The sequence below is a fragment of the Sphaerodactylus townsendi genome, linkage group LG10, assembly GCF_021028975.2.
Source record: "Sphaerodactylus townsendi isolate TG3544 linkage group LG10, MPM_Stown_v2.3, whole genome shotgun sequence".
NCBI classification, from domain to species: domain Eukaryota; kingdom Metazoa; phylum Chordata; class Lepidosauria; order Squamata; family Sphaerodactylidae; genus Sphaerodactylus; species Sphaerodactylus townsendi.
In genome coordinates this window covers 47050564-47064965 of record NC_059434.1, presented here as the reverse complement: position 1 = coordinate 47064965, position 14402 = coordinate 47050564, and the positions used below count along the sequence as shown (strand labels likewise).

General features: G+C 40.1%; 1 protein-coding gene across 1 annotated transcript in view; it reads right to left on the bottom strand.

Moving 5' to 3' along the window:
• The window catches only part of LRBA (LPS responsive beige-like anchor protein), a 452503-nt gene that overhangs the window by 28312 nt on the left and 409789 nt on the right, over positions 1–14402 (bottom strand). Inside the window, 2 exon segments of the mRNA XM_048509137.1 lie at positions 612–804; positions 5372–5461. Coding sequence (XP_048365094.1) covers positions 612–804; positions 5372–5461 — 283 coding nt within the window.

Here is a 14402-nt window from a genome sequence, read left to right as displayed (position 1 = left end):
TATATCGCCTGTGCGGAAAGGGTCCCTGTGTCATTAGATTTATTTAGTACCATCAATGCAATAGCATTGAATGACACGATTCCTGTCTTGTGGAGAATTTAAGAGCTTCTCTCTACACATAAAAGGTTATGTTTATAAAGTACAAGGCAAGCAATAGTTGTGTTACTTCTCTGAGTCTTAATAATTATTCAGTTTATGCATAGGAATGCAAAGATAATCTCATTTGGACAACTTTCTTCCATTTTTCCTGCATGGCCAAAGCTCAGGTTCTAGGCAGTTAGACCTCTCGTTTGAAAGGCCACAATATGGTACATATTTTGCATATAAGAAAGTGGCCTGTTTAATTGTGGTTTTGTGTGTGCGTGTGCATGCGCATTCTTTGCTGCTACTGCAGAGAAGTCATTTTGACTAGAATATTTATAAATTATGATATTGATATAATAGACCCTGAGATATCACAGAAAATGTCACTACAAACTGAGATATTTACAGGCATAGTCAAGATCACCAAATTATGGACAAACAAGAAGCATAGGCTATATACAGTTCCATCCTCCCCACTCCCCAAATCCCCAGATACTGGTTGTATTTGCAAGTATTTGCGAACTTACCAGGAAGATTGTGCCACTTGTTTACTGAAAACAGTCGGTTAGCAGTAACTGTGATCACTGCAGGATTTGACAAACCAGGCTGGGTGTTGGCTGCTACATGTGTTACAGGGGAGTTGGATGGAAATTTTAGGACCATGATGACATCCTGCTGAGCTTGGTCTGTGAACATCAATGGACTCTGCAGGAGGAGATACTGTTGAGTGGGTACAGCAAGATCCCAACCATGTGGAAAGAAAAGGCAAAGGAAAGGTAGGAAAGAAAGAAAGGACAGGACAAGAGAAGGAGAACCTAATTAAAGCAAGCAAGAACCAATAGCAGCTGCAAATGAAAACCAACATAGTCATTTTTGACAGGCCTGTGGAAACCAGCATTTCAGTGAACACCTTGATATTTACAGTTAATGGTTTGTTGTACTTGAATAGATAAAGCTACCATATACTGCAGGCCACTGCTAGCCACACTGCAAGTTTCCAGTTGCCTGTGTTGTGCAAATAACTTTAGCTTTCATATCACCAAGAAAGGGTAGTGTGCCAAAAACTAAGCACCAATAAAAAAGGGGGAGCCAGAAATCAAGCACAAAGAGTTTTCACAACCCAGAGAATCTTAAAACTCATATGAAGCATTTAAGCATAAAGAATAAAGTCCTTTGCAAATTCAAAGCAGAAAACATGCGTAGAACCACATCTGAGGTATAAATTTCAATTAGCAATAATTGTGCTTCAGATTAACCTCATTGGCTATGAGCAAAGCTACAAAGAATATATTTGCAAGTATTGTGAGTGCAGATACATAGACAGATAGATAAAACAGATATATGCCTTCAGAATGTGATCTACAGATATCAGTAGACTGCCAAGTGATATGCAGTATGGTCCTATGTGTTATATCATTTTTGCAAATAGTGTATTGATGCCAATAATGAATCTGTCTTTTAAAATTACTGTAGCGCATATAATGGAAAGGTTGCAATCAGGACTCAACAGTGGATTACAAATGATAAAAAGAAAGTAGGCATAACAAAGTGGCTTAGAGACATAAAAGAACTGGGTTATCATACATCTGGGTACTATTCACATGTGATAATGCTCACATGGGACTATACTGGAAACAGGATTCATTATAAGAATATTTGGAATAACTGATTATAGGAAATTATCATTTTGATCTTCACAGTGTAGTTACTGAGCACCCTTAGCTTGCACATAAAAATGGGCATGATTCAGAGCAGAAAATCATGATGGGTTAGATTCTTCAATTATCAAACACAAATTGTTCACAACAGCCGATCTTCCTCTTTTCTAAGCAGTCCTCCTGTAGACCCTGAAAATCATCTCCTCATTCTTGTATGAGCAGAGCAAGCTTCACAATCAAACCAACCTGCTCATACCAGGGAGACAAAAGAGGACAAAAAACCCCTACTGGTATTTTTCAGGTTCAGATTTACTAGACGAGACCAAGAAATTTCTGAATTTTTTTTCCAATAAATTTTTGGGTCATTAAATGCAAAAAAATGTGCCTGCCTCTTGACCCCATGCAAGTCTGGGAAGCAGCAGGCTTCCGAGGCCCACGTGGAGTCCTGAGACAGGCGCGAAGTTGAAAGCTGGGCTCAGGCTGGCAGGGTTGAGCATCGAACTGATGGCTGTGCTTCCAAAGTCCACACAGATTTCAGGGGTGGGGCACACAGTTCAATGCAGGATTCAGTCAGCCTGCAGGTAAGTATGAGAGGGAGAGGGGTTTTCTTCTTTTTAAAAAGGGGGCAGCACCAAAAAGTGCTGAAAAGCTTTAGTACGTTTCAGGATCTGATTTTCAGCTCCCTTTTATTGCTACATTTTTCTTTGAGTGAAAAAAACAGGGTTTGGGTTTACCAAATATCCAGGGAGGATTAGCTCATAATATTGACTGGCTTTTAGCCGCTTGCTTGAACATCTACCTCTAATACCAGGTGGATACTGCCCAATCCATCTGTCTGCCTGCCAGCCCAGGGTTGTTGCCATTTTGTTCATGAGAGTTTTTCTGAGTTTTTTCAGTGCACGCAGGGGACAGCTGAAAAAAGGAAAAGATCCACTTCCTTTCAAGGATGTTAGGATCCAATCTGATATTTACACAGTTATGCCAAGCATCTGTTCTGGCATTTTATGCGTAATGTTACAGAAACAAAGGCAGTCTGTTTTTGGGCAACAGTCATGCAAAGTAGCTGATCAGTTGTCAATTACTTTGCATTCAGTAGAAGAGATCTGCTGAGTGAAATGGATATCGATATAGACCTTGCTTCTCTAAGAAGGAGTCCGCATGGACCAAAACAGCGGTGTGAAAACAGTGTAAACCCTTTTACACCATTTTAAACCATTTTACACCGTTTGCACACTGCTGTTTTTGGCCCATGCGGAACCCACCTAAGACATACTTGCAGGTAATACTGCAAAATAATTACATCAAAATTAATTAGTATCTTTACAGAATTTGAATATACAGGTAATATTTATCATTAGAATTGCCAGTACACATACCCATATGTAAATGCATATAAAAGGCTGCACATTTAACATATTTTTATATAGAACCAATAAAAAATTAGTACATTTGCATTTTTATTATCACTCCTTTTTAAAAAGTTATTAAGAGTACTTAGAAAAACATATTGTGCTATGTTCCTGTTTTACAGTCTTTGTATAAAGGTGTAAATAAAAACAACTAATAAGCTACCCAGACACCCTTTTGAGCAAGTGGCTAAAAGCCAATCAATATTATGAGTTAATCCTCCCTGGATGCTCATTCAATTAAAGGTGTCAGTAATGCCTCATCTGATGTGGCCTCAATTAAATCCAGCTATCTGATGGTGTGAAAACACAAGGGGATACAGCAACAGCAGCCATACCAGACAAATAGTCAGCCTTCATGTGACTGCTAATTACTACACCTGGTGCATATTATGGCTTGTGCACTTAACACAGCCCATGGTGCCTTTAATGCCTTCTCTGCACATACCCCCAGAAAAACACACTGAAACTTTTAGTGATTAACCCAATCATTATAGCAGTAAAACAGTTCATTTTGTGATGGGAAAAGCCAATGCCTAGAAAAATGCAGCAATGCTTATCATCTGCTTGTGGGGTTATGCAATAATAATGGTTAGAGGTGTAAAAGTTTGAGCCTCAGAGTAAAACTAATCTGCACACATGGTTTTTAAGGCACTGCAGTCAGAAGTTACTTGTACATCTGCCTACCTAAAAAAAAAAAAAAAAGCAATGAAGTGTAAAGTTGAGACAAAGAAGTTCCTCACACACACCTGCCTCCAGCGGAAGCTGTACAGTCTGGAAGTGACTTCAGAAATTTATGAACCAGATTTAAGTCTTTTAAACTTTTGGAAAACTGATAAAACATTATTTTTATGTTACAAATTCCATGTACGTTCACACACAAATATGGGTCTGCATGAGAGGGAATGAGTACTCCATAATTTAATTGATAAGATAATCAACAGTAACGAGATGGAATCTGTGTGATAGGTCTTGTGACTTTCTGGCGCTTTTGGTTTATGATATTTCTTGGATGCTGATGGCCAGAAAGTATACCAAGGGCCTTTCCCCACTTCAGGAATGGCAGCTCATGTAATCCGCGCCCTTTACACTCCGCTGCTTTCCAGCGTGAAAAAATGCTCCCCATAGCACTGTTTGCATCGTAACCCTTACCTAACTACTGCATGGCTCAGAAATGAAGCACTCCCCAAGACCACGCATTTGGTGGCACGGGGGGGGGGGGGGGGGGGCGTGTCTTTGTTGTGATTGGATGTTGTGCTGCTTTTGAGGATTTTTCCCCCCTTCCTGAAATTGATTTGGATTTGTCGCCATGTAAACACGCCCTGCTGTTGCCTGATTGGTCAGGAGCACACACGTCACTGTGAGAGGTGCGAAATTCAGAATCGCGCTAACTGCCGAAGTTCTCCACAACTCCGCAACCAGCGCACGGTTTCCAAAAAGTTGCTGTTCAAAACAGCAGCAAAATTGACGCGCGCTGAGGAGCGGAGAGAGCAGCAAATTCGGGGCGACTGTACTGTCGCTGCTGGCATGCTGGGGAGTGCTTGAAAACCCCAGGTCATTTGACTGGGTTACTGCGCAACAAACGGTGAGTAGGGAAAGTCCCCAAGTGAAAATAGTGAACCAAATAGTAATGAATGTTCACATATATTAATATCTGGCAAAGGACAGCAAGACCCACATTTCTTTAATGATACGTTTTTATTTCTACCTAAACATACTTTTGGGGATGATGAGAACCACAGATCTGAATATCAGTTGAACATCTGCAAACACACTTAATGTGCAAACAGAAAGACACTTGAAACTTCACAAAAATCATACACTGGGTGGAAGCCACACAAAAATGAAGCCTATGGCAAAAAAATCCCATTGGCTTTAGATTGTACTCCATGACTCTGACGACTGGCCCAAAAAGGAAGAAACCTTCTCCAGGGGATTAATAGACTCAAATTATGAAACGTGAAAGATGCTAGATGTTGAAGAGAAGATGGTTTTTAGTCTGTGGGTTATCCTTTTTTCTCCCAGACAATAGCAAAATATGGACTAAATATATACTCCAGTGAAACTGCCACTGAATCACAATAAATTTTCTGGCTCTTTTGCTAGGTTTTCATCCGGAATACTTCAGAACTTGCTCATTTAATTTTACAGGGGGGAAAATGTATTTTATGTGTGAGATGAAGGCAGTGGATTCTCAGAGAATTAACCTGGCACTCCACTTACCACCTGCATAGCAGAGCTTCTTGGAGGATGTGGCTCTATGAGTAGTTGGGAAGGAGTCTGTCCAAAACTTCGGATTTGAGCTTCAACAGCCTGGAAAAAACATAGGCAGGTTTGCATGTTAAGAGGTGCTAATTACAGGCAATAGAACCATAACTGTCACCTGAAAATGTCATTCCACACTTCTGGTTTTTTTCATCTTGAAAATCAAGCCCGTGTGTTCACAGTGGGGCTAAGTGCTTGGCACTGGTATTAAGCATGAGGTAATCTTTTTTGTACTCTAGATGCTATTTCCATGAGAAACTGCAAAACTTCATTCTGTTCTGTGATATTAAACAGAAACCGGCTATTACAATCAGAAACTCTCCTTATGGGCTCTATTTTTCTTTGCTTGCAGTGGCATATCCTGCATGCATCATATGCAGGCAGCAAAAGCCATTATTTTACAGATACTAAGAAAAACTCAAAACGTTCAATGGTAAAACAGGACCAAGACCTTTAACCAATATTATTGGTATAAAATGGAAGACAAATTATTTCTAGAATCCATTTCGATTACTATGACTTTAATCAATAGCATCAAACACATGGGTTTGACTTCCCATTAGTCCTTCCACACGCAGAAGACACTTTCATTCAAACAAAGGGGATCAGCAGTTTCTACAGTGGCTTCTTACAGGTATAGGAACCTGCTGCACTACAGAGGATAAAAAAATCAAGTCCCATGAAAAAAGTTCTGTAAGCAGTTCATAGGATGCATTGTCAAACTGGCAGGGCTGTGTGGCCATGGTCTGGTAGCTTTTTGCTCCTAACGTCTCACCCACATCTATGGCTGAAATCTTCACAGGCATGTCATGGTAGAATCTGTTTTTCTCCATGAACACATCTTACTATGGAATGACTCCATGGGCAAAATAATAGGAGCAAAAACTACCTCACTATAGCCACACAGTTCAGAAAACACACAACAGCAAGTTCTTAGTACCTCAGTTCGTAAACAAAATAATAACGTTGCCACATGTGATCAAAATGGATGCTGTTTAAACTGAGATTGTTATTCTCTTCAAGAATAAATAATACATCATTCACATCAACATTTTGAAATACAGACACAAAAATTCTGATTTTCTTCTCTCTTTGCTTGTCCAAGATTGCAGTCCTATATACATTTAGGATGCTTTGAGTCTACTTATTTAAATAGGCCTTGCATAACATAACTCTTCACAGGACTGCCACTTAACTGTCTCTGCAGAAACTTTAAACAAAAATACCAAGCTTTTAGATTGTAGATATCAATTCCATTTATGCAGATTCAATTGAAAAACCTGGTTATGCATTTACTGTTTGTAGGTAGTTGTGCTGAAGAAAATTCTCATGTGTTTTAGCATAAAATGCAAACACAGCCTCATTATCTTAACTGTGCAATCTTGAGAACACTTTCTGGAGGGGGACCTTGACAGAAAGACAAATAAAAACCCAGATACTAGATTATCAAGACAATTCTACTCCAATGAAATTTTCTTGAGGGAATGTATCTCCAGATGAACCCTATGGAGCTGTTGGAGCAGCACTAATTAGTTTGGGTATCTGTAAGCTTTTTGATATTTAAGTCTATCTCAAGATTAAAGACTGGAATTAACAAACGCTTCTGTTCTTTCAGAAATCAATTGCATGTTATGAAGAACATACTCAAGTTTTCTTCTCGTTCAGCTTTCTTCTCTTCAGTTCAGCTTGCACCACATTTAGATCCAGGGCTGAACATTCCCTTGCCCATCACAACCAATGATGTGAGAAGCAAAATGGAAAGCACATGCATTACAATGGCATGTAAATTGAACTAGCTGTTAAGGGAAGTGAACATAGGACTAACATTTTGTCAGCAATCCCAGACTCATTAAGTCCTGTATTTCTGCCCTGTAATTTCTTAGAACCTCAATTACCTCTAAATTATCTTTTAAAAAAACCTTTATTTGCTTTACACTATTCAACTCCCTATGAAATACATTCAAGAAGACTGCTGCGCTATATGAAGTTTTTTGGGTATTGTAAAGTTTTCCCACACCATTATCAAACTGAAAAACAACACAATTAAACTAGTACATCTTTTTTATTTCTTGGTTTGCTTCAACTAGAATCAATATAAAATATCATGATCCAATGTTTTAGTTCAATGCTTCTAAAAGACTTCAATAAAAAGTCCTCCTCCTTTTACCCTTTTGAAACAACAGATCTTTGGTTCTTCCAAAATTGCTCCAGATGCTGGAACAATGTAGCTATAAAGATAAACTATAGGACTTCTTTACAATTGCTACTTTTTACAATGTACAATTGCATAAAGCATTTCACTTGTTAAGCTGGAGAAAAATGCATTCATGAGTGATAAACAGTTACCAGAATTCAATCTCTTTGACTGATCATATAATATACAGATACACCACACACACACACACACACACACACACACACACACACACACACACACACACACACACACACACACTATTACAGCTGGTTAGACTGTGACATAAAAGGCTCCTCTGCTTTCTCTTTTCTCTTTGGCAATGCTAAAGAGGCAGGAGAAAAGTCGATTTTCCTTGGCAGCAATTTTGTTTTTGCTTAACTTGTACTTCCAGTCCCTGAGCACATTCCACAATACAGTATTTAATTCCTAAGAAAGGATCTATGGAAGGTGACAAACCCTACTTAGGAACCTACCATCTGCCCCAGACTTCTTATCCTCTGCTCTGGCTCAGTAGTGCTGAGAAAAAGCATTCTGCACGTGCTCAGAGCAATATTTTAAGTATATATTTCTGAGTTTGGTCATGACATTAAACACAATTACTACAGCTGAGTTCTGTTGAGCACTGGCACAAATTAAACCATGGCCTGTTTTTTTTACTGTGAAAAAAAGTTAATTCAATAGTATGCAGTGCCTACCAAATAGGGTTGTAAATTTCTCTAGGAGACGGGTATTAGAGAATTTGAACATATGGATGCAGTTAAGGCAAAAACAGATGTTTGTTACTTTTCCTTGCAGCACCCCTCAGAAATGAAATCAAAATTGCTTCCCCTCCATGTTTATGTCTGAAAGAACTATAAAACACAATGAGAAGGAGGTAAAGGGAAATGTAAAAGGCGAAATGAGAGAAGGAATGGTGGAGTGTCCAGAGTTCTAAATGAAAATAACAAAAATGATTAAAATATCTCAAATACAATAATTGAAATCACTACATGGATTGAGGCTGAACTAGAGGTTTTACTACTCATCAACAGAGACTTATGATATTGCCACTTATAGTTTGGATCATACTCAAGAGAAAATCCAACAAAGGAATAAGATGGATCTATTTAATAGCAACCTCCCAATTTTCTATGCAAAGTTAAAAGGGTTTCACTGTTCTTCTAAGCTTTAAACTGACAGGCAAGTAAATGACAAGACAGTTTTTAAAAATGTGCTTCTGCCAACTCAAATATTGTTCAATATTTATGTACTTTCTCTTCCATCCTCCAAAGGTTCAGAGCATGCTATATTATACTCTGACAGCTCTATCCAGATCGGGGGGAAGCAGATCTTGGAACTGATTTGAGGTCACACTGGCATGTTTTCCCACCCCACTGGTGTAAGTGGCACCTACATTGGCAGGGAGGGCAAACAGTGAGGCAGGCAGATGCCATGAAGCTCCATGGTGCCTGGCCCGGAAGCACCCCTCAGCCCCAGAGCTGCATCGGCCTAAACATGGACCCTGGTACAGCAGGGGATGTTCCTAGGGTGGAGTCAACCTTAGTTGGCTTCCACAAGGCTTTTGGTCCTGGAACACCCCCAGAGAAGGGCAGTGACTTACACTATGATAATACATGGCGTAAGTCATTATTTCCTATGAAGTATTACTGGGGGCAATGGGGTTGTTTTGCCCCACTGCTTGCTATGCTGCCCAGAGCTCCACTGGAGGTGGCCTAGAGACGACTTTGCTGTGCTATCTCCAGCTGCTGTGGAGTACCCCCACCCCAATCTAGGTTGTGTTGTTATGCATTTTATTATCACAATCATCACTATAAGGTAGATGAGGCAGAAAGACAGAAACCAGCCCAAAACTACCAGTCACTTGCTAGGCTGAGTGGACATGTGAACCTGGATTTTATACATCCAAATAAGATGTCCTCCAATGGCTTTGAATGAGGGGACTTTGAATGAGGGGAACATGTATGTATAAAAAAGCAAAGGTTTGAAGCCCCCTCTCCCATACAGTGTTCACTTTAAATAATGATTTCTGTTGGTATGCAGAATAGTCTGTAATTTCTAAATCTCTGTTGCTTTCCATGCAAGTGATTCTTCTGAACACTTCTTCTGAACAGTTACATGGTGCACAGAGAATGTAGTGGCTTTCTGACAGGTTTTCCTACTCACACTGTATAATTAAAACCACCCTTTTAACAAAAAGGTAATAAAAATCAATGTAAGTTGTATAGTTGTGATATCTGGATTCTAATTCAGAAGGAATTGAACTTAATGCTGATATTTAGAAACATTAGCAGGAAACAGAATTAACAGTTCCATATTCATATTTTTCCCCATGCAAAATAGTTGTTTCCTCTTAACCACAGCCTAGGCAAAATAACCAGTCACTGACAAACATCCAGCACAATGGCTAAGAACACAACTCTATTTGATTCTTGTAAAGATGCAACTTTATTTAGCAGCTTTAAGGAGATTCTGTCACATTGCAGTGTTGAGAGGCTCATGTAACAGATTTTTTCAATCTGTACAGAATAGTAAGTGTGGGGCACGCTGCAGGGAGGCCGCTGTAGGGGAAATCCATGTCAAGCCCCCTGTCAAGAGCCCCCTCCACACACTTCACTTTTAGACTCGAGTAGGCTGGGAGAACAAATTGCCTGTTCTGGTGGGAACTACATATCCCAGGGTCTCCTGGGAAATGTAGTTCCCACCAGAACAGGAAGGCCTGGTTCTTCTCAGCCTGTTCTATTCTTTCAAAAGCAAGTGTGGGCGGCCATAGGGGGGGGCGCTGCATGGGCTGGCTAATGATTCCCCCCACAGCGTCCCCCCTGCAGCGCCCCCCACACTTACTTTAGGAAATCAAGCAGGCTGGAGAACAGGCCTTCCTGTTCTGGTGGGAACTACATTTCCCAGGAGACCCTGGGAAATGTAGTTCCCACCAGAACAGGAAGTTCTGTTCTCCAGCCTGCTCAGTTTTTTAAAGGGAGTGGGAGTGGGAGTGGGGGGGCGCCGCTGCGGGCGGGGGGCAAAAAAGCCAGAGTGTGCACTGGGCACACTCTGGCCCAGCTACACCTCTGGTTTCTGGACTTCATGCACAATAGGAAACACTTCTTCACTCTTACTATTTGACTGGTTGGTGACAATGAAGGACTCTCAGTCAGGCGTGAATATAATGCTCACTATGAACAATGTTCATGTCAGCCCTGGCAGATCACTTTTTAAATACCTTTTCTTCTCCATTTGGGCAGAATACTAGTTGTCAGAGAAGGAAGAGGACCAGGAAGCAGCAATTTCCATCTCGATTCTTTTGCTATGTCCCATTTACCCTTTACTGGTTAGAAAGAACTGAAGAAGAAGCCAAAGGGTGAGAGCAGGAACAACCCAGAATTAGGGGTTGGAATGGGTTCACTCCCACTCTCTTGCATGCCACCCCTCCCTCCCTCCCCTCACTTGCATGCCACCCCTTCCTCCCCTCTCCCTCCCTCCGCTAGGTCCATATGTATTTAAAGAGAGGGGTGTCTCTCTTTTTAAGGATAAAAGGGCCAAGGTGTGACCAGCTTGAGCAACAACTGTTGTATACTGTGATTTTCTAGCTTGTCATTCTCAAATGTCCTGACACAGAACCTCTCTCCCAATTGTATTTAAGAACTAGGACTACATGCAAAGAGATGAGTGAATATTCTACTAAAGGCCAGTTACAGCAACGCGATGGGAGTTGTGGTAGTAAAAAGCTTGAGCTTTGTTTGCTTGGGTCATAGTTCTACCAAAGGGCTAAACAGTGTTACTAACAGGCAGCACATGATACAATGACAAAAAGGAAACCAAACTCTGAAACTATTAAGAAATTAACTGGAGCGGAGAGCATAGACCCTGCTGACAATTCCTGCCACAAAAGATCCTAGCTGGACAACTGAGCCCACTTCTCAGTCTGGCTGGCTTCCCTCTCCATAACACTTAACAGACATTTCAGGACAGCAGTTCACAAGGGGGAGCAGCAGCCATCAGCAAGAAAGAAAGACTGGCTGACAGAGAAGAGGCAAGCAATGTTTGCCTCTCTGAGCGAGGGTGGGAGGGGGAGATAGGGGACAATATCAGCTCAGATAAACAAGGATTCGACAAGTATTCTGGACATATCTTGCCACCTCTTCTCAGCCAGATGTAATGAGCCAAGAAGGGCAGGGTTCAAGTGTGATCTCATTCTCCACTGCATGCTGAATCAATACACTGCCACATACATATCAATAGAAGAAGAATTGGATTTATATCCCCCCTTTCTTTCCTATAGGAGACCCAAGGAGGCTTACAAACTCCTTTCCCTTCCCCCCTCACAACAAACATCCTGTGAGGTAGGTGGGTCTGAGAGAGCTCAGAAGAACTGTGACTAGCCCAAGGTCACCCAGCTGGCGTCTGTTGGAATGTACAGGCTAATCTGAATTCCCCAGATAAGCCTCCACAGCTCAGGCGGCAGAGCGGGGAATCAAACCCGGTTCCTCCAGATTAGAGTGCACCTGCTCTTAACCACTACGCCACTGCTGCTCCTTCAATAGGGCTATTGAATAATGTTATAGCTGCCTACCAATTTTTTACCCTTTAGCAAATACTTTCTAATCTAAAAACATCCCCAATCACACCAATGTGAACACAGGATTAAACAAAAAACATTATTCGCTTGGAAAAAAATAGTTTACAACTTTTAACTGCAAACATTATACTACACATAAAAAAGCTTTTTTGTAAAAGAAAGAAAAATGAGTTTAAAATGAACATTTGTTTTCTTTCATGTTAAAAGGAAATATGTTTGTAAACAATAATATATTCCTTTATCCAAAACACAGGTAGCATTTGTCACCAAGGCTGGGAAGGCAAATAGGATAATGAGAGCGAAAAGCAGTTTTCCGGTATTCTTAGCAATTTATTCAGTCAAGTAACTAGTAACTAGGCTAGCAGACAAGACGCTTGCAGATGCAGCATCATTCTGAAACCGCCCCTCTGTTGGCTAAATTAGATGTACAAAATTAGATGTACGATATATGTAACAAATATCCACTCATTCCAAAGACTTACTGAAAATTACTTTCTATAATTTTTCTTATACGTTTTCTCTGATATGTCTGGTGCTACCCAGTGTATACCCAAATGACCAAATAGACATACTTCAAATATTTAATGCTCATAACAGAATACATTTTAATTTCAAATATCTAAATCGTTTGAGAACACATACAAACAAGACCACATTCTAAACAGCTGAATGGAAACTATTTTGGGGAGATGCCTTTTCATGACAGCATGATTTTTCCAGAGGCCCTCTGTGAATGGAGTCTCTCTCTCTCTCTCTCTCTCTCTCTGTGTGTGTGTGTGTGTGTGTGTGTGTGTGTGTGTGTGTGTGTAGGTAGGCTCAAATGGTTGAAAGGTGAATCTGAAGTCTATTCATGCGTTCAGCAGAACACCATCATAACTTCAAAAATAAACTTCACGTGAGAGGGAATATGGTTCTTGAAAACATTTTTTTTGTCGAGACTAATTATGAGAATGGCTGCTGCATGTAATTACACTGCAGTCAGTGAGTTAAAACAGAAAGTAATTACAGTTTGTGAAAACAAGGATTTATTTCCCTCTTCAGAGCCTTGCAACTTGCTCTAATCTGAGTCTGTACATTCCAGGCATATTAAACTGAGACCTTCAATGCAATCTCCAATTCAAGCAAACTGTCCATCTACTACATGGTAATCCCAGCTGCCAATCTGAAATAAACCAGTTAGTCAGAGCAGACACAACCTACAGAAACAAATGTCACTCAATAATGTTCAGAGGCATTGGGTTCATGGATAATTTCAAACAGTATCTCTGGCTGGAACAGTGATGTGCTCATTGAGAACACCTAAATCTTTGGCTACTGGAAATAAGCAGATAAAGAGGAACCAGAGAAATGGTCCTGTGAACACTTCAAAGACACTAAAAGAAAATGTCAAAATAATTAAAAATAAAGTTAAAATAAGAATGACTGGATGTTATGCATACATGAATGGAAATACTTTGAGGGTATAACAGAATGCATTTATAGGGATTGCCACCTTTATTTTTACATTGTATAAAGATATATTTCATTGCATAAAGATACCTTACTGCTCATTTCATAGTTAACTATTTTATATTTTTCCACCAACTGTTATACTCAGAAACCCACATTCCTGGGGCTGATGCAGAAAAAAAATTGTAGGCAGATTCCACCTTGGATTAAACCAGAGATTCATGGTAGGAATTAAGTATAATAAAATATCTTCTCACTATGAGACAGTCAGGTGTCTGTGAGAAATCGGAACACTCATGAATCAAGAATTTGCTTTGTGATTCTATGGACTCACTCCTCATGCAAACCCAAATTAAAGATCAGTGTTCATGGGACAATACACTGACGTTCCATTCCACTCGAGGAGCAACTCTCACAATACAGACCCATCCAGTAAACTTATCCTCAGTCAGCCCTATTAGCATTCCTCTTGCACTAATTCAGGTAAACAAAAATCTTGTTCCCATTATTGGCAGAAAAAGGTGCAAATGGAAGGTATAAAATAACCTCTCTTTAACCCAGCATTTTTTATTCATTTTCACCTCAGAACTGTCCCTCCACTGCTGCAATTCTTTTTCAAAAATCACATTTCAGGATCAAGCTATTTGTGAACTCTCTCTCTAAGACGTATTTTTTAAAAAAGTAGTATTTTCATGCATGTTTGGCAAAGACACGGGATAAGGGGAAGAATGAGATCTAGAACCGAGATGAATCCTTGTTCGTTGATCAGG